This window comes from Pseudophryne corroboree, chromosome 12 (assembly GCF_028390025.1).
Source record: "Pseudophryne corroboree isolate aPseCor3 chromosome 12, aPseCor3.hap2, whole genome shotgun sequence".
Taxonomy (NCBI): Eukaryota; Metazoa; Chordata; class Amphibia; order Anura; family Myobatrachidae; genus Pseudophryne; species Pseudophryne corroboree.
This window is the reverse complement of record NC_086455.1, coordinates 160711199-160731982: the sequence shown is the minus strand read 5'-3', so window position 1 is coordinate 160731982 and position 20784 is coordinate 160711199. Positions and strand designations below refer to the sequence as shown.

Sequence of the window (20784 nt, the reverse complement as noted above, 5' to 3'; positions counted from 1 at the left end):
TAAATCCATCGCCCAGCACCGATCCTCTTTGTACCCGTACGACGCGCCTGTGCATTGCGGTGCATAGGCATGCACAGTTTTTCCGAGTTTTAACCTGATCGCAGCACTGCAAAAAGTGGCTAGCGAGCGATCAACTCGGAATGACACCCTATGCCTCCACTCACCTCTGAGGAAGTTACTGGCCCTACCGTGATGAAAGCGTTCAGGTGTCACTCTGGGCCTTCATTCGGATCTGTATTATAGATATATTTCTGTGAGATTGCACAAAATCAGTTTTATCAGACATATTAAAAGGTTTCAAACAATTGGGTGATGAATACTGGATGAAAAGTAAAAAAGAGAACCCCAATATCGGTATTGGAATGTGAGCAACCCAAAAAGTGAGAATAGCCTTAGGGCCAAATTAAATTGTGCATTTTTCCAGCGTAAAGGGGGGTACACACAGAGAGATCTGTGTTTAAAATCTAAGCAATCTGACTAGATTGCTTAGATTTTAAGCACGGATCTGCCGTCTGTATGCCCCACAGCAAAAGCAATGCGTGGCCCCGCGGATCGCTATCGCCGGTGTTAGATTGGCCTGCATGCAGGCTCAATCTAGCGGGTCGCTCACTTCAGCACTGTGTGAAGTGGCGCGGCCCCCGTCGTCGCCCCCCTCGCTCAGCACACATTGCGTTGTGCTGAGCGCTCTGTGTTAAGATCGCTCAGCACACATCTCCTCCATCAGTACTGGCCTTAACAGCAAATTTACTTTGAATCGTGAAATGCAGCTTTTTCAATTGTCCTCGAAAACGGATTTGCTGTAGTTTTACTGCAAATTCACCACCTCTGAGCAGGTGATAAACTCTGGAAAATCCCTATTTTAAAGTTAAAAAAGTCAGGATTTGGTTCATACACCCCCCTGAATGACTAATTAGGTACTTAGAAATGTTTAATTATTTTAAATTGGCCAATAGTGACATGTCATTTTTGGGGTGAAAAAGTGCAAAATGATGGAAATTTGGGTACAAGGTATGGAACAGGTATATTGGGGTGCTTTATAAGTGGGACAAGTGTTTTTAGACTTGCAGGTGGGAGTAATCTGTTTGCACTTTTGTTAACCCATAATATATACTTATACCCATTTTTATGTACCCCAAATTTAATTTTAGCGCTTATTTTGGTGAAAAAAATAGCTATAATTTTTCTACATAAAAAAAAAAAACATATAACACCCATGTGACCCAATTTAAGTACCAGACATACTTTTATTATAACCAATAATAAACTTCTATACTGTTATCCTGTTCGTTTAGCTTTTCTGGGAGGGGGGGGACAGACAGATTTACCCATTTTTCACTTTTCACCGCGGGGAACAATTTTTGCAGTAATTGGTGGGAGCGCACATTCCTGAGAAAAACATGCAACTTCTTTTTACAATGAATAAGTAAAATGTATATGTTCAAAGTGCGGGGTTCTCACCAAGGGACTTATTTTATATTGCGGTTAACCAAAATATTCACATTTAGGGCGGTATTCTCTTTCCTGTGATCATTTACTGCATGGCAAAAACAAGATAATATTGCGATTTTAGCACGATGGGCTATTCAGTTATAGCCATTTTTATCATGCAGTAAATTAGCGTTTTCGGGCTATAACACATGGGATCTGCGATAAGTTTTCAGACCCATTTATTAGCACAGAAAAACGGGGCTGATAGGGCTGGTTATCAGGGATCTCTTTTGCATGCCGCATAATCCTCGATAAGGTGGAAATACATTATCTTGGCAGGTTGGTTTTGCCCTTTTAAACTATTTATGGCTGTAAAACTTTGAGGAGACTCACCGGAATCAGGCTGATGCCATCATCCATAACCGTGCAGGCTATTAAGTTTCCACCCTAATGGCCCTCATTGCGAGTTGATCGCTCACTAGCTACTTTTAGCAGCCGTGCAAACGCATAGTCGCTGCGCATGGGGGAGTGTATTTTCGCTTTGCAAGTATGCGAACGCCTGTGCAGCCGAGCGGTACAAAAACATTTTGTGCAAAACAAGACCAGCCCTGTAGTTACTTATCCTCTGCGAATTGATGTCAGACACCCGCCCTGCAAACGCCTGGACACGCCTGCGTTTCCCCAACCACTCCCGAAAAACGGTCAGTTGACACCCATGAACGTCCTCCTCCTTTCAATCTCCTTGCGATCGGCAGTGCGAATGGATTCTTCGCTAGAACCATTGCACAGCAACGATGCTCTTTGTACCCGTACGACGCGCGTGCGCATTGCAGGGCATACGCATGTGCAGTTTAGCCATTTTTTTACCTGATCGCTGCTGAAAATCGGCAGCGAGCGATCAACTCGGAATGACCCTTAATATTTCTACTTTGCCAATTACCGTATATGTACGGTGTATAGCGGGGCATCAGCTGTTCTACCCCTGGCACATAATAATTCTGGTGTAGCGCACATTACTAACCTTTGGAAATAATTATCACAAACAATATAGCTGCCACCACTTTATTATCCGTGTCCGTAGTCTAGAGCAGGTGCTCCATTTCTGGAGTCTGAAAGTGTTAATGAACCGATGTGACTCCAAAGCCATGGATTCCGATAAAACACGTACGACCTGGAGGACAAAATGTCTGTGAATTAGGGTAGATAAAAAATGGCAGCCAAAACCCTTGTAAGAGAAATTCTAAGTAACGGAGGGTTCCGTGTGAAGTGGTCCCCATATGATGGTGCCAGCAGAGCCATCTTTACACACGTTTTTGAAAACGGAGCTTGCACTGAAGATAGCAAAGACTCTGACATAGGGGGTAATTCCAAGTTGATCGCAGCAGGAATTTTTTTTGCAGTTGGGCAATACCATGTGCACTGCAGGGGTGGCAGATGTAACATGTGCAGAGAGAGTTAGATTTGGGTGGGTTATTTTGTTTCTGTGCAGGGTAAATACTGGCTGCTTTATTTTTACACTGCAATTTAGATTGCAGATTGAACACACCACACTCAAATCTAACTCTCTCTGCACATGTTACATCTGCCTCCCCTGCAGTGCACATGGTTTTGCCCAACTGCTAAAAAATTTCCTGCTGCGATCAACTTGGAATTACCCCCATAGTTCCAGTGTATCTGCCATCCCCTGTGCCAGCGCAATTTTTCCAAAGACATCAGTAGTAAAATGGCACTGCCGCCACCAGGTATAGGGGTGATGGTGGATCAGCCTGGGCTGGGTCTCCTTTGAGCTGTGGGCCTGTGTCCAAAGTACACCCTGCACCCATTACAGATACACCTCTGCTATGTACCCATTGATATGGTAAAGCGCAACGGAATATGCTGCCCTATATAAGAAACGGTTAATAAAGAAATATGGTGAATTTAGTTTTATTATTGTCAGCAGATAGAACGCATTATAACAACCAAAAATAAGCAAAATCAAAAATCCCATGACTTTTTTTTTTTTCACATGACACTGCGGCAGACTATAAGAAGTTTGGCACTTACCATTTGTCCTTCATTTATTTTTTGGTTCGTGCTGCTATTAAATGATAGTTTTGCAGTTACCCAGTGTCATGGCAACCAGTCACATGATGTAAGGCCTGATTCAGAGTTGTACAACAACTCTGTAGGCAGCGGATGTGCGAAAATACGCAAATGTTGCAGCTGCTGGTATTTGTATTGCGACGCCCACTGGCGGCTTTGCAAATCCATGCGGCTGCGTACAGACACAGCATCTATTGCAGAACAGTCAATTATCAAAGTTCTGATTAGCAGGATTCCAATTGCAGTCTTAAACGTACCCCAAAAATGGTTGTGACACTTCCTACCTCCCCCAATCATTCCCTGACTGTCAAACACTTAGCAAATAAATTCTATCATCGGCTGCCATCACATGATCATTGCGGCAGATGATGCATGCGCAGATCTCCCGTAGTCACATAACAATCGGGTTTGCTTAGATTTCTGAATCAGACCCATAATGAGCAGAGACTATAGTATAGTAGTTTTTTTTCCTCTAGAGAGATTTTGAAAAGGAGATGATTAGTAAAGAAATAAAAACACCTTGTGTGTTTGCATCTTTAATATGCAACACGTGACCAGATCACAGTGCAATTTGGCCACAGGCCTAGACCACACGTGCCAGCGGTAGTATGTAGTCATCGTTCAACCATACTTAAAACATGGCCAACTACAATCCGGCTGGACAATTACCAGTCATTGTTGTCATTTTCAAATGGCACATACTGCGATATTAGAGCAATCACCAAACATCAGCTGTGAGAATTATGCATTTCTTAGGGGGTCATTCAGAGTTGATCCTAGCTGTGCTAAATTTAGCACAGCTACGATCTTCTTCCCTGGCATGCAGGGGACGCCCAGCACAGGGCTAGCCCACCCCGCATGTCAGTCCGGCCCCCCCTCGCAGAAGTGCAAAGGCATCGCACAGCGGCGATGCCTTTGCACTTCAAGAGTAGCTCCCGGCCAGCGCAGCTTTAGCGTGCGGCCGGGAGCAACTCATCGCTCCCCGGGCCGCAGCGGCTGAGTGTGACATCACGCAGCTGCTGTGGCCCGCCCCCCTTTTGGTCCGACCACGCCTGCGTTGGCAGGACCAAACCCATGAAACGGCGGGCAAACGCAGTCGTTCCGCCCCCTCCTGCCCAGCGATCGCCTCTGCCCGTCAATCAGGCAGAGGCGATCGTATCCCTGCTACGGCCTTCGGCCGTCTGGCATGCGCCGGCTCACTACGGCGTCAGCGCATGTGCAGTAGGGACCCGTTCGCTCTGCTGCGTTAAAACGCAGTGAACGAACGGGTCAGAATGACCCCCTTAATGCATTCTTAAGGATTTTTTCATGTTCTCAATTTGCATGCACTTGAGTCGAAGTGCAGGCGAATTGAGAACACGAAAAAAATCCTTCTGCCAAACGAAACCGTACGCATTAGTGTAACCTGCTCCACAGATTTTCTGAGCGCTTCCTCTTGGCGTTTGCTTCAGAGCGCATCAGGGCAGGTGAAAAAATAAGAATTTACTTACCGATAATTCTATTTCTCGGAGTCCGTAGTGGATGCTGGGGTTCCTGAAAGGACCATGGGGAATAGCGGCTCCGCAGGAGACAGGGCACAAAAAGTAAAGCTTTTCCAGATCAGGTGGTGTGCACTGGCTCCTCCCCCTATGACCCTCCTCCAGACTCCAGTTAGGTACTGTGCCCGGACGAGCGTACACAATAAGGGAGGATTTTGAATCCCGGGTAAGACTCATACCAGCCACACCAATCACACCGTACAACTTGTGATCTAAACCCAGTTAACAGTATGATAACAGAGGAGCCTCTGAAAGATGGCTCCCTAAACAATAACCCGAATTAGTTAACAATAACTATGTACAAGTATTGCAGATAATCCGCACTTGGGATGGGCGCCCAGCATCCACTACGGACTCCGAGAAATAGAATTATCGGTAAGTAAATTCTTATTTTCTCTATCGTCCTAGTGGATGCTGGGGTTCCTGAAAGGACCATGGGGATTATACCAAAGCTCCCAAACGGGCGGGAGAGTGCGGATGACTCTGCAGCACCGAATGAGAGAACTCCAGGTCCTCTTTTGCCAGGGTATCAAATTTGTAGAATTTTACAAACGTGTTCTCCCCTGACCACGTAGCTGCTCGGCAGAGTTGTAATGCCGAGACCCCTCGGGCAGCCGCCCAAGATGAGCCCACCTTCCTTGTGGAATGGGCCTTAACAGATTTAGGCTGTGGCAGGCCTGCCACAGAATGTGCAAGTTGAATTGTGTTACAAATCCAACGAGCAATCGACTGCTTAGAAGCAGGCGCACCCAACTTGTTGGGTGCATACAGTATAAACAGCGAGTCAGATTTTCTGACTCCAGCCGTCCTTGAAATGTATATTTTTAAAGCTCTGACAACGTCCAACAACTTGGAGTCCTCCAAGTCGCTTGTAGCCGCAGGCACTACAATAGGCTGGTTCAGGTGAAACGCTGATACCACCTTAGGGAGAAAATGCGGACGCGTCCGCAGCTCTGCCCTATCCGAATGGAAAATTAAATAAGGGCTTTTATAAGATAAAGCCGCCAGTTCAGATACTCTCCTGGCGGAAGCCAGGGCCAGTAACATAGTCACTTTCCATGTGAGATATTTCAAATCCACATTTTTTAGTGGTTCAAACCAATGGGATTTGAGGAAATCTAAAACTACATTTAGATCCCACGGTGCCACCGGAGGCACCACAGGAGGCTGTATATGCAGTACTCCTTTGACAAAAGTCTGGACCTCAGGGACTGAGGCCAATTCTTTTTGGAAGAATATTGACAGGGCCGAAATTTGACCTTAATAGATCCCAATTTGAGACCCATAGACAATCCTGATTGCAGGAAATGTAGGAAACGACCCAGTTGAAATTCCTCCGTCGGAGCACTCCGATCCTCGCACCACGCAACATATTTCCGCCAAATGCGGTGATAATGCTTCGCGGTGACTTCCTTTCTTGCCTTAATCAAGGTAGGAATGACTTCTTCTGGAATGCCTTTTCCTTTTAGGATCTGGCGTTCAACCGCCATGCCGTCAAACGCAGCCGCGGTAAGTCTTGAAAGAGGCAGGGACCCTGTTGAAGCAGGTCCCTTCTCAGAGGTAGAGGCCACGGATCGTCCGTGACCATCTCTTGAAGTTCCGGGTACCAAGACCTTCTTGGCCAATCCGAAGCCACTAGTATCGTTCTTACTCCGCTTTGCCGTATGATTCTCAATACCTTTGGTATGAGAGGCAGAGGAGGAAACACATACACCGACTGGTACACCCAAGGTGTTACCAGCGCGTCCACAGCTATTGCCTGCGGATCTCTTGACCTGGCGCAATACCTGTCCAGTTTTTTGTTGAGGCGAGACGCCATCATGTCCACCATTGGTCTTTCCCAATGGTTTATTAGCATGTGGAAAACTTCTGGATGAAGTCCCCACTCTCCCGGGTGAAGATCGTGTCTGCTGAGGAAGTCTGCTTCCCAGTTGTCCACTCCCGGGATGAACACTGCTGACAGTGCTATCACGTGATTCTCCGCCCAGCGAAGGATCCTGGCAGCTTCTGCCATTGCACTCCTGCTTCTTGTGCCGCCCTGTCTGTTTACATGGGCGACTGCCGTGATGTTGTCCGACTGGATCAACACCGGTCTTCCTTGAAGCAGAGGTTCCGCCTGGCTTAGAGCATTGTAGATTGCTCTTAGTTCCAGAATGTTTATGTGAAGAGACTTTTCCAGGCTCGACCACACTCCCTGGAAGTTTCTTCCTTGTGTGACTGCTCCCCAGCCTCTCAGGCTGGCGTCCGTGGTCACCAGGATCCAATCCTGTATGCCGAATCTGCGGCCCTCCAATAGATGAGCCCTCTGCAACCACCACAGAAGAGATACCCTTGTCCTTGGAGACAGGGTTATCCGCAGGTGCATCTGAAGATGCGACCCTGACCATTTGTCCAACAGATCCCTTTGGAAAATTCTTGCATGGAATCTGCCGAATGGAATTGCTTCGTAAGAAGCCACCATTTTTCCCAGGACTCTTGTGCATTGATGTACAGACACCTTTCCTGGTTTTAGGAGGTTCCTGACCAGGTCGGATAACTCCTTGGCTTTTTCCTCGGGAAGAAAAACCTTTTTCTGAACCGTGTCCAGAATCATCCCTAGGAACAGCCGACGAGTTGTCGGCATTAATTGGGATTTTGGAATATTCAGAATCCATCCGTGCTGCTTTAGCACCTCTTGAGATAGTGCTAATCCCATCTCTAGCTGTTCTCTGGACCTTGCCCTTATTAGGAGATCGTCCAAGTATGGGATAATTAATACGCCTTTTCTTCGAAGAAGAATCATCATCTCGGCCATTACCTTTGTAAAGACCCGAGGTGCCGTGGACAAACCAAACGGCAGCGTCTGAAACTGATAGTGACAGTTTTGTACAACGAACCTGAGGTACCCCTGGTGTGAGGGGTAAATTTGGAACGTGGAGATACGCATCCTTGATGTCCAAGGATACCATAAAGTCCCCTTCTTCCAGGTTCGCTATCACTGCTCTGAGTGACTCCCTCTTGAACTTGAACTTCTTTATGTACAGGTTCAAGGACTTCAGATTTAGAATAGGCCTTACCGAGCCATCTGGCTTCGGTACCACAAATATAGTGGAATAATACCCCTTCCCTTGTTGTAGAAGAGGTACCTTGACTATCACCTGCTGAGAGTACAGCTTGTGAATGGCTTCCAAAACCGTCTCCCTTTCGGAGGGGGACGTTGGTAAAGCAGACTTCAGGAAACGGCGAGGTGGATCTGTCTCTAATTCCAACCTGTACCCCTGAGATATTATCTGCAGGATCCAGGGATCTACCTGCGAGTGAGCCCACTGCGCGCTGTAATTTTTGAGACGACCGCCCACCGTCCCCGAGTCCGCTTGAGAAGCCCCAGCGTCATGTTGAGGCTTTTGTAGAAGCCGGGGAGGGCTTCTGTTCCTGGGAAGGAGCTGCCTGTTGCTGTCTCTTCCCTCGACCTCTGCCTCGTGGCAGATATGAATAGCCCTTTGCTCTCTTATTTTTAAAGGAACGAAAGGGCTGCTGAATCCGCATCGCCTGTCCACTGTCGCGTCCATAAAGCTCTTCTGGCCGAAATGGACATAGCACTTACCCGTGATGCCAGTGTGCAGATATCCCTCTGTGCATCACGCATATAAAGAAATGCATCCTTTATTTGTTCTAACGACAGTAAAATATTGTCCCTGTCCAGGGTATCAATATTTTCAATCAGGGACTCTGACCAAACTACCCCAGCACTGCACATCCAAGCAGTCGCTATAGCTGGTCGTAGTATAACACCTGCATGTGTGTATATACTTTTTTGGATATTTTCCATCCTCCTATCTGATGGATCTTTAAGTGCGGCCGTCTCAGGAGAGGGTAACGCCACTTGTTTAGATAAGCGTGTTAGCGCCTTGTCCACCCTAGGAGGTGTTTCCCAGCGCTCCCTAACCTCTGGCGGGAAAGGGTATAATGCCAATAATTTCTTTGAAATTATCAGCTTTTTATCAGGGGCAACCCACGCTTCATCACACACGTCATTTAATTCTTCTGATTCAGGAAAAACTATAGGTAGTTTTTACACACCCCACATAATACCCTGTTTAGTGGTACCTGTAGTATCAGCTAAATGTAACGCCTCCTTCATTGCCAAAATCATATAACGTGTGGCCCTACTGGAAAATACGGTTGATTCGTCACCGTCACCACTGGAATCAGTGCCTGTGTCTGGGTCTGTGTCGACCGACTGAGGCAAAAGGCGTTTCACAGCCCCTGACGGTGTTTGAGGCGCCTGGACAGGCACTAATTGATTGTCCGGCCGCCTCATGTCGTCAAACGACTGCTTAAGCGAGTTGACGCTATCCCGTAATTCCACAAATAAAGGCATCCATTCTGGTGTCGACCCCCTAGGAGGTGACATCCCCATATTTGGCAATTGCTCCGCCTCCACACCAATATCGTCCTCATACATGTCGACACACACGTACCGACACACAGCAGACACACAGGGAATGCTCTACACGAAGACAGGACCCACTAGCCCTTTGGGGAGACAGAGGGAGAGTCTGCCAGCACACACCAAAAAAGCGCTATATATGACAGGGATAGCCTTATAATAAGTGCTCCCTTATAGCTGCTTTATATATATCAAAATATTGCCATTAAATTTGCCCCCCCTCTCTGTTTTACCCTGTTTCTGTAGTGCAGTGCAGGGGAGAGACCTGGGAGCCGTCCTGACCAGCGGAGCTGTGAGAGGAAATGGCGCCGTGTGCTGAGGAGATAGGCCCCGCCCCTTTTTCGGCGGCCTCGTCTCCCGCTATTTTGTGAATCCAGGTAGGGGTTAAATATCTCCATATAGCCTCTGGGGGCTATATGTGAGGTATTTTTAGCCTTTTAATAGGTTTTCATTTGCCTCCCAGGGCGCCCCCCCCCAGCGCCCTGCACCCTCAGTGACTGCGTGTGAAGTGTGCTGAGAGGAAAATGGCGCACAGCTGCAGTGCTGTGCGCTACCTTTAGAAGACTGCAGGAGTCTTCAGCCGCCGATTCTGGACCTCTTCTTACTTCAGCATCTGCAAGGGGGCCGGCGGCGCGGCTCCGGTGACCATCCAGGCTGTACCTGTGATCGTCCCTCTGGAACTGATGTCCAGTAGCCAAGAAGCCAATCCATCCTGCACGCAGGTGAGTTCACTTCTTCTCCCCTCTGTCCCTCGTTGCAGTGATCCTGTTGCCAGCAGGAATCACTGTAAAATAAAAAACCTAAGCTAAACTTTCTCTAAGCAGCTCTTTATGAGAGCCACCTAGAATTGCACCCTTCTCGGCCGGGCACAAAAATCTAACTGGAGTCTGGAGGAGGGTCATAGGGGGAGGAGCCAGTGCACACCACCTGATCTGGAAAAGCTTTACTTTTTGTGCCCTGTCTCCTGCGGAGCCGCTATTCCCCATGGTCCTTTCAGGAACCCCAGCATCCACTAGGACGATAGAGAAAATCCAACTAAATGTATCTGCAGGACCAGGGTGTAGAAGCCCCGTTCATAGCATTCAGCGGCATCGCAAGTTTTCTCTCGCACCCCGCAGAGGTGGGAAACTTGTGATATCTGATATGTGCGCAGGCATCGCAGCGCATGCCATTGAGTTCCAGCGATGAATACGCTTTGCCATTGCAAGTTTTGCCTCATACCCCATAGAGGTGCACAGGAAAACGTGAGATTCTAGGGCTAGTGCTATTTAGGGATGGTCACTGACCATCACCGTGCAGCAAACATTGATTGGTTGTTTCCGATATTTACAATCAATAGCGGAGTTCCGGTGACGATGTAGTGACGTGTCCTCCCCCCAAGCCATTGTGCGTTGCGGATGCCCTGTCCTCCCGTAGGGCATCACTTAGCCCTGCCCTCCACCTGAGACTCTCCTCCCTCGCTGGACCACACCTTGCATGTGCATAAGAGTGTACTGAGCTTACGCAGACCTCCAGTAAAATGGCGCAGGGGTCATTTTCCCGGTGATTTTTATTCTCAGTCGTCACAGATCTTTGAGAATACAGCACCTATGCCATTTTTCCAGATGAGTAAAGCATATCCAGTGGAAAGGCAAGTATATACTGTGCAGGGCCATAAGGAATGTAGTGCGGTAGGTGCGGTTGCACTGGGCGGCGTAGCCTGGAAGCGGGATCCGTTCTACTCACTGGTCCGCCTGCTGTGGTCTGTGCTCCTGCGTCTCCCACAGAGCGTGGGTGCGTCCTCCGAATGGTCCCACCCACCTTCCCAGTGTTGCTGGTTAGGGCCGACCACTGTGGAGCACTCAGGGAGATTAGGCGTCAGGGGGAATGAGAGCGTGGGTCCTGTGCCAGCAGAGCGCATGGCTGTCGTGCTACGGTGCTGATACTGCGGCCGGTGATTCAATCGTTTGCACCTACTGCTATTTCTCTTGGACACCCAATGGAGCAATTAAATTGTTGCTCCGTTCAGGTGCGAATAGCCGAGGAGAAATGTGTGATAAGCTGCCGAAAGTAGTACTGTAGACAGGTCGGGATTTCTGAGCTGGCACACCCACCCTATAAGGGAAACAATTGCTCTCCATTGGGAGCCCATTATGTTTGGGTGCCCACCAGGGGTTCACCAAGAGGGGGGGGGGAGCCTGTGTGCAGTCTCCGCCCGGGGTGCCCTACTCTCTAACCGGCAGAGCAATAGACTCTGGACTCAAGGAGACCCTAGCACTATTCCAGAGTAAAGCGCGCATGCGCAGGTCCCCGAGAAAATGGCGCGGTGGACACGTCCTGTGATTTTCCTACTGTGCACGTGCACAAAAGGCCGCTGCGCCATTTCCACAGTGCCTTCTCCAGCTCTGCTGCCGACAACGGACTCCGGAGGGTAAGTACTGAAAAACATGGGTGCAGAGCGCGCGGGTGTGGTATGGAAGTTAGATAGTAACTAGGTCGATCACTATTGGTCGACAGTAACTAGGTCGACACGAGTTTTTTATGTTTTTTTGGTGACGTTTTCTTCGTAGAGTGACCGGGAACACCAATTAGTGCACCGTGTCCGCTCGCCATGCTTCGGGCAAGGTGCCTCACTCCGCTACTGCTTTGCTCAGCACAGATTACTGTTCCAATTGTAGTCCACGTGGATCGTTAAGTATGAAAAGATTTTAAAAAAAAATCGTGAAAAACCTTTCGACCTAGAACATGTCGACCTAGAGACCCTGTCGACCAATAGAGGTCGATTTAGATAGTGTCGGCCTAGAGACCGGATCCCAGAGTGCGCGGTGTGAGTCCCCCTGGACAGGGCCGTCTTTTCGTATGGGCTCAATGGGCTCTTGCCCAAGGGCCCCAGGAGTAAAAGGGCCCTAGGCTGATAGCTGAGGGTCCCCTCTTTCCAGGGGTACCAGATTTTTGAAAATCGGCTCTGGGGAACCGGAGATATCCCACTTCAAAGCAGTGGTCCCCATCCAAGCCTGTTAATTGCTCTTACCAGACAGATATCTCTGGTTCTGTCTGACTTAGAGTTTTTATGAGGGTATACTCCAAAATCTGTGACTCTCCCCTTTCAGTTGACACTGGCATCTTGTCTCTACTATGCCCAGAACCAGAGATATCAGGCTTCCAGCAGCTGATCCCTGCGCCAGCTCCACACGCCTAATATGCAGTTTTATATTTTTGTTGGTGGATTGCTCTGGCTCCTGAAGTCTGATCCCCAAGTACCCAGTGCCCGCTGAAAGGGGGGACTCTCTAGTTTTTTTTATCCCATTAAAGCTAAGAAATCTATTTCCAGGAACTGGAGATATCTGCAGTCAAGCAAGCTGCCCTCCCACCAGAAAATGATGAATATTAAGCCCACTCTACTATCCACCCCTCCCCTGTGTATTAAACACCGCCGACCACCCTGGAAGTCATGTACCAGAGCCCCTTCATTCAGCACAATGCCCCCTTCTACAGTTTAGTGTTCTCCCTCCCACCCCATCTGTGCAGTAAAGGAGTAATTAATTAGCAGAAATAATTTCTCCAGGTCCTTAATGCTGTGCGGAAGACAGAACACCCCCTACCACCTGCGGGACATCAAAGCTGCCACTGATAGCACCCCCCACCCCTACCGCTGATGGGTGGGTAGGGGCCCCAGTGCATTGCTGTGCCCAGGGGCCTACACTGCTGTTAAGACGGCTCTGCCCCTGGACCCCATGTGCACCGCTCCCCATATAGATAAGTGGTGCCCACAAAATAATTTGAGCGCCCAGCAACCCATCATAACTCCTCCCCCAAAACAAATGGACTCCCCTCCTCCTGTCAGTAAATTTACTGACTCCATGGCATTGCCACGCTGAACCACAGCAACGTTGTGAATGACAGCTCCCAGCCCTCAGTGTCATTGAAGGAGGGTTCAGTCAGTCAGTCAGCGGCGACCACGTGACCGGGCCCCACCCAACTCCTCCCTCTTGCCCTGAGCCAGGATGCCGCCCGCCGCCTCCTCCTCCCCGCGCAGCCGTTGATTATGTCCGCTCTCGCGAGATGACGCCGGCAGCGGAGAGCGGCGGCGAGATTTGCTGTCCGGAGTCGGGATTCGCGTTGAACGCGGAGGAATAACACCCGCCAGTGTAAAGAATAATAAACCGGGCGAGTGGGGGGTGTGAAAGCGGGTGAGCCAGGCGGCTGGGGGGGGTGGCGGGGGAGGAGGAGAGGCGCCATGGCATCGGGCGACACGCTCTACATCGCCGCCGACGGCTCGGAGATGCCGGCCGAGCTGGTGGAGCTGCACGAGATCGAGGTGGAGTCCATCCCGGTGGAGACGATCGAGACGACGGTGGTGGGCGGCTGCGGCGAGGAGGAGGATGAGGAGGACGAAGACGAGGAGGACGACGAGCCGCGGCACCTGCCGCACCACCACCATCACCACCAGCCCATGATCGCGCTGCAGCCGCTGGACCCGGACGACCCCAGCCACCACCACCAGGAGGTGATCCTGGTGCAGACCCGGGAGGAGGTGGTGGGCGGCGACGACTCGGACCTCCGGCCGGACGACGGCTACGAGGACCAGATCCTCATCCCGGTGCCGGCCCCGGCCGGGGAGGACGAGTACATCGAGCAGACGCTGGTGACGGTGGCCGGGAAGAGCTCGGGCGGAGGCCGCGGGAAGAAGGGGGGCAGCGGCGGCAAGCGGAGCGGCAAGAAGAGCTACCTGAGCGGCGGCGGGGCCGAGCCCAGCGCCCGGAAATGGGAGCAGAAGCAGGTGCAGATCAAGACGCTGGAGGGCGAGTTCTCCGTCACCATGTGGGCGTCAGGTGAGCGCGGGGCCCGGGGGTGAGGCGGGCGGGAGGCCCGGGCTGAGGAGCGGCCGCTTCTGCTGCTACTGGGCGCCGCCATGTTCCCTCAGTATGGCGGCCCGAATATAAACATGGCGCGGGGGGAAGATGGCGGACGAACATGGCGGCGGCGCTGGTGGTGCAGGTGGCGGGAGCGGGGCTGAGGCCCGGGGACTAGGCCGCAGTGGCGCACTTGTGAGGGGGAGGGGCGGCCGCTAGCCGTGTCTCTCTACCCCCCCTCCGGCCGCCCGGGGGCCCCGCTGTCCGCCTGCTCCCAGCAGCGCTGTGGTGATGGCCCGGCCGGAGGTGTGCCTCAGGCTGGGGCCTCTGTGTGTATACTGTATGTGTATATAGTGTGTGTGCCTCAGGCTGGGGCCTCTGTGTGTATACTGTATGTGTATATAGTGTGTGTGCCTCAGGCTGGGGCCTCTGTGTGTATACTGTATGTGTATATAGTGTGTGTGCCTCAGGCTGGGGCCTCTGTGTGTATACTGTATGTGTATATAGTGTGTGTGCCTCAGGCTGGGGCCTCTGTGTGTATACTGTATGTGTATATAGTGTGTGTGCCTCAGGCTGGGGCCTCTTTGTGTGTGTGTGTGTGTGTGTGTGTGTGTGTGTGTATATACTGTGTGTGTATATAGTGTGTGTGCCTCAGGCTGGGGCCTGTGTGTGTGTGTGTGTGTGTGTGTGTGTATACTGTATGTGTATATACTGTGTGAGGGCGCCTGTATGTGTATATACTGTATGTGTATATAGTGCGGGGGGCCTCTGTGTATATAGTGTGTGTGTGCCTCAGGCTGGGGCCTCTGTGTGTATACTGTATCTGTATATAGTGTGTGTGCCTCAGGCTGGGGCCTGTGTGTGTGTGTGTGTGTATACTGTATGTGTATATACTGTGTGAGGGCGCCTGTATGTGTGTATACTGTATGTGTATATAGTGCGGGGGGCCTCTGTGTATATAGTGTGTGTGTGCTCCAGGCGGGGGCCGCACTCTGTGTGTATATAGTGTGTGCGCCTCAGGCGGGGGCCTCTGTGTATGTCTGTGTGTGTGCCTCAGGCGGGGGGCGTCTGTGTGTGTGTGTGTGTGTGTATATATACTGTGTGTGTACCTCAGGTGGGGTCCTCTGTGTGTATACTGTATGTGTATATAGTGTGTGTGCCTCAGGCGGGGACCTGCATGTGTATATACTGTGTGTGTGTGTGTGTGCCTCAGGTGGGGGCCTCTGTGTATATACTGTATGTGTATGGCTCAGGCAGGTGTATCTGCATGTATATAGTGTGTGGCTCAGGCAGTGGTCTCTGTATATACTGTGTGTTTGTCTTGTGTGTATGGGTCAGGCAGGGGTCTCTGTATATACTGTGTGTGTGTGTGTCTTGTGTGTATGGCTCAGGCAGTGGTCTCTGTATATACTGTGTGTGTGTCTTGTGTGTATGGCTCAGGCAGGGGTCTCTGTGTATGTATCTATCTATAACATAACTGATTATTACTGCCAAGTACCAGGCTGCGCTGTGTATTGGGGCAGTGCAGTGTATAATCTTCAGTGTGTGTAATAGTGTAGAACATGGTATCTGCTTATTAATGCAGTGTGTCAGGTTATGCTGTGTATTGGGGAAGTGCAGTATATACTGTGTCAGCAGCGTATATAGTTTGTGTAGTGATGACATCACATATCTACTGTATAATGAGAATACACCTTTAAAAATTGCTGTGGAGGTTCTAGTCTTGGGGATACACGACCTGTGTGACCTGTAGCATTCCTTCTCTATAGCCACTAGTGATTCGTACAGTCAGGTCCTGAGGGATGTTCCCATTATGTAGGGGATGTGCCTCATTACCTGACCTGTGTATAGTGTCTACAGAGGGAATGCTCCTATAGTATAGGGGGTACAGGAGGAAGCACCCGGTTACCTGGGCTGTGTATAGTGTCTGTACAGAGGGAATGATCCTATAGTACAGGGGGATGCATCCGGTTACCTGAGCTGTGTATAGTGTCTGTACAGAGGGAATGATCCTATAGTACAGGGGGATGCATCCGGTTACCTGAGCTGTGTATAGTGTCTGTACAGAGGGAATGATCCTATAGTATAGGGGGTACAGGAGGAAGCACCCGGTTACCTGAGCTGTGTATAGTGTCTGTACAGAGGGAATGCTCCTATAGTATAGGGGGTACAGGAGGAAGCACCCGGTTACCTGAGCTGTGTATAGTGTCTGTACAGAGGGAATGATCCTATAGTATAGGGGGTACAGGGGGATGCATCCGGTTACCTGAGCTGTGTATAGTGTCTGTACAGAGGGAATGATCCTATAGTATAGGGCAGTGATTTTCAACTGGTGTGCCGCCAGCGGTTGTCAAGTGTGCCGCCGCCGCCAGAGATCTCTGCTGCCGTCTTAACTATACAATGACCGCGTAAGAGCTGCCTGCGCTGCCCGATGGTGATACTGATTTACAGCATCACTATCGGGCAGCACAGGCAGCTCTTCTGCGGTCACTGTATAGTGAAGACGGCAGCTCTCCTGCGGGCCCGCCCGTGACCCCTACGACATGGCGTGACTCATAGGTCACGTACACATCACCATCCCGCCTGGGCAGCGTCTAGTTTCCCTTCGTGGCCCGTGCTGCTCTGTTCTGCTCCTCACTGCTCCTGCCGCTAAGGGGGAAAACAAAAAAGGTTTGGGCCAGTGCTTTATGATGTGTGTGCAGTGCCATGACTATGTGTGTGGTGGCATTACTATGGGGGTCAGTGTGTGTGGTGGCATTACTATGGGGGTCAGTGTCTCTGGTGGCATTACTGTGGGTGTCAGTGTGTATGGTGGCATTACTATGGGGGTCAGTGTATTTGGTGGCACTACTATGGGGGTCAGTGTGTCTGGTGGCATTACTGTGGGTGTCAGTGTGTTTCGTGGCATTACTATGGGGGTCAGTGTATTTGGTGGCATTACTATGGGGGTCAGTGTATTTGGTGGCATTACTATGGGGGTCAGTGTATTTGGTGGCATTACTATGGGGGTCAGTGTGTCTGGTAACATTACTGTGGGGGTCGGTGTGTGTGTGTGGTTGTATTACTATGGGGGCAATGTGTGCAATTACTATGGGGGACAGTGTGATGGCAATACTATGAGGGTCAATGTGTGGAATTACTGTGGCAGACAGTGTGTTCAAGTACTGTGCATTATTTTAATAACTGTTGGGGACAATGTGTGTGTGTTTTTAGCCTTGGGGACAAATATGTTTGTTTTATTTCCCTTTGTGTGTTTTATTTTTCCGTGGGGTACCAATGGTGTGCCTTGGCAATTTTTAAATCTTTTTGGTGTGCCGCGAACTGAAAAAGGTTGAAAATCACTGGTATAGGGGGTACAGGAGGAAGCACCCGGTTACCTGAGCTGTGTATAGTCTGTACAGAGGGAATGATCCTATAGTACAGGGGGATGCATCCGGTTCCCTGAGCTGTGTATAGTGTCTGTACAGAGGGAATGATCCTATAGTACAGGGGGATGCATCCGGTTCCCTGAGCTGTGTATAGTGTCTGTACAGATGGAATGCTCCTATAGTATAGGGGTACAGGGGGATGCACCTGGTTACCTGAGCTGTGTATAGTGTCTGTACAGGGGGAATGCTCCTATAGTATAGGGGGTACAGGAGGAAGCACCCGGTTACCTGAGCTGTGTATAGTGTCTGTACAGAGGGAATGATCCTATAGTATAGGGGGTACAGGAGGAAGCACCCGGTTACCTGAGCTGTGTATAGTTTCTGTACAGAGGGAATGATCCTATAGTACAGGGGGATGCATCCGGTTCCCTGAGCTGTGTATAGTGTCTGTACAGATGGAATGCTCCTATAGTATAGGGGGTACAGGGGGATGCACCCGTTACCTGAGCTGTGTATAGCGTCTGTACAGAGGGAATGATCCTATAGTATAGGGGGTACAGGAGGAAGCACCCGGTTACCTGAGCTGTGTATAGTGTCTGTACAGAGGGAATGATCCTATAGTATTGGGGGTACAGGAGGAAGCACCCGGTTACCTGAGCAGTGTATAGTGTCTGTACAGAGGGAATGATCCTATAGTATAGGGGGTACAGGGGGATGCATCCGGTTACCTGAGCTGTGTATAGTGTCTGTACAGAGGGAATGATCCTATAGTACAGGGGGATGCATCCGGTTCCCTGAGCTGTGTATAGTGTCTACAGAGGGAATGCTCCTATAGTATAGGGGGTACAGGAGGAAGCATCCGGTTACCTGAGCTGTGTATTGTGTCTGTACAGAGAGAATGCTCCTATAGTATAGGGGGTACAGGAGGATGCACCCGGTTATACAAAAAAAGCAATTTAGGCTGCGCTAGATTGTTTATATGAAATAACAATAATATCTGATAATTCAATATTTAATTAAAAAAGAGTATATTTAATATAGGAATATAAACCATCAATGGTAGTTCCAAATAATAACATTTAAAAAGTACACATGATAGAATCAATAAAACCAGGGTTACCCATAGGCCAGGAGTTTGGATGGTATTGAATTAGGAAAGTCCGTTCCAAATTTGTTCCCCTAGTAGTTAATATGTCCAGCAACTGCAGATATTAGGAGGTGTATATATCCAAATTTATGGCTTTTACCGCTAGAGGATGTGTTGCTCCAAGATGGTAAATGATGAGCTCCTCATGCAGTGCGGTAGGCAAAGTTCGGCACTTCAGCCAAATAGCAGACACCTTCCAGTATGGATCTTTGTGCTGGAATGTGGTAGGGGATGGTCCGGACGTATCAAGCAAAGTTCCTGGCGTGGGTCCCTGTAGCCTGACGCGTTTCGCTGCACTAGGGTGGCAGCTTTTTCAAAGGTTACCTGAGCTGTGTATAGTGTCTGTACAGAGAGAATGCTCCTATAGTATTGGGGGTACAGGAGGAAGCACCCGGTTACCTGAGCTGTGTATAGTGTCTGTACAGGGGGAATGATCCTATAGTATAGGGGGTACAGGAGGAAGCACCCGGTTACCTGAGCTGTGTATAGTGTCTGTACAGAGGGAATGATCCTATAGTATAGGGGGTACAGGAGGAAGCACCCGGTTACCTGAGCTGTGTATGGTGTCTGTACAGAGGGAATGATCCTATAGTATAGGGGGTACAGGAGGAAGCACCCGGTTACCTGAGCTGTGTATAGTGTCTGTACAGGGGGAATGATCCTATAGTATAGGGGGTACAGGAGGAAGCACCCGGTTACCTGAGCTGTGTATAGTGTCTGCACAGGGGGAATGCTCCTATAGTATAGGGGTACAGGGGGATGCACCTGGTTACCTGAGCTGTGTATAGTGTCTGTACAGGGGGAATGCTCCTATAGTATAGGGGGTACAGGAGGAAGCACCCGGTTACCTGAGCTGTGTATAGTGTCTGTACAGAGGGATTGATCCTATAGTATAGGGGGTACAGGAGGAAGCACCCGGTTACCTGAGCTGTGTATAGTGTCTGTACAGAGGGAATGATCCTATAGTATAGGGGGTACAGGAGGATGCACCTGGTTACCTGAGCTGTGTATAGTGTCTACAGAGGGAATGCTCCTATAGTATAGGGGGTACAGGAGGAAGCACCCGGTTACCTGAGCTGTGTATAGTGTCTGTACAGAGGGAATGCTCCTATAGTATAGGGGGTACAGGAGGAAGCACCCGGTTACCTGAGCTGTGTATAGTGTCTACAGAGGGAATGCTCCTATAGTATAGGGGGTACAGGAGAAAGCACCCGGTTACCTGAGCTGTGTATAGTGTCTGTACAGAGGGAATGCTCCTATAGTATAGGGGGTACAGGAGGAAGCACCCGGTTACCTGAGCTGTGTATAGTGTCTGTACAGAGGGAATGCTCCTATAGTATAGGGGGTACAGGAGGAAGCACCCGGTTACCTGAGCTGTGTATAGTGTCTGTACAGAGGGAATGCTCCTATAGTATAGGGGGTACAGGGGGATGCATCCGGTTACCTGAGCTGTGTATAGTGTCTGTACAGAGGGAATGCTCCTATAGTATAGGGGGTACAGGGGGATGCATCCGGTTACCTGAGCTGTGTATAGTGTCTGTACAGATGGAATGCTCCTATAGTATAGGGGGTGCAGGAGGAAGCACCTGGTTACCTGAGCTGTGTATAGTGTCTGTACAGAGGGAATGATCCTATAGTATAGGGGGTACAGGAGGATGCACCCGGTTACCTGAGCTGTGTATAGTGTCTGTACAAGGGGAATGCTCCTATAGTATAGGGGGTACAGGAGGAAGAACCCGGTTACCTGAGCTGTGTATAGTGTGTGTACAGAGGGAATGATCCTATAGTATAAGGGGGTACAGGGGGATGCACCCGGTTCCTGAGCTGTGTATAGTGTCTGTACAGAGAGAATGCTCCTATAGTATAGGGGGTACAGGAGGATGCACCTGGTTACCTGACCTGTGTATAGTGTCTACAGAGGGAATGCTCCTATAGTATAGGGGTACAGGAGGAAGCA

The 20784-nt window shown here is 49.8% G+C and overlaps 2 protein-coding genes across 5 annotated transcripts in view; one reads left to right on the top strand and one right to left on the bottom strand.

Annotated features, from left to right (window-relative positions):
- DEGS2 (delta 4-desaturase, sphingolipid 2) overlaps positions 1–14279 on the bottom strand; it is a 65876-nt gene extending 51597 nt beyond the window's left edge. Inside the window, exons 1-2 of one of the 2 annotated variants that reach the window (XM_063948349.1) lie at positions 14189–14274; positions 2450–2599 (exon numbers count right to left, since the gene is read on the bottom strand). The gene's annotated coding sequence lies outside the window, so the exon portion shown is untranslated. Of the gene's footprint in view, positions 1–2449; positions 2600–14188 lie in introns of both variants that reach the window. The other variant, XM_063948348.1, reaches the window with a different exon arrangement.
- The window catches only part of YY1 (YY1 transcription factor), a 36282-nt gene continuing 29155 nt past the window's right edge, over positions 13658–20784 (top strand). For 2 of the 3 annotated variants that reach the window (XM_063948345.1, XM_063948344.1), the window contains exon 1: positions 13659–14291. In XM_063948345.1, the coding sequence (XP_063804415.1) occupies positions 13697–14291 (595 nt within the window). In that variant the 5' untranslated portion in view covers positions 13659–13696. Of the gene's footprint in view, positions 14292–20784 lie in introns of all 3 variants that reach the window. The other variant, XM_063948346.1, reaches the window with a different exon arrangement.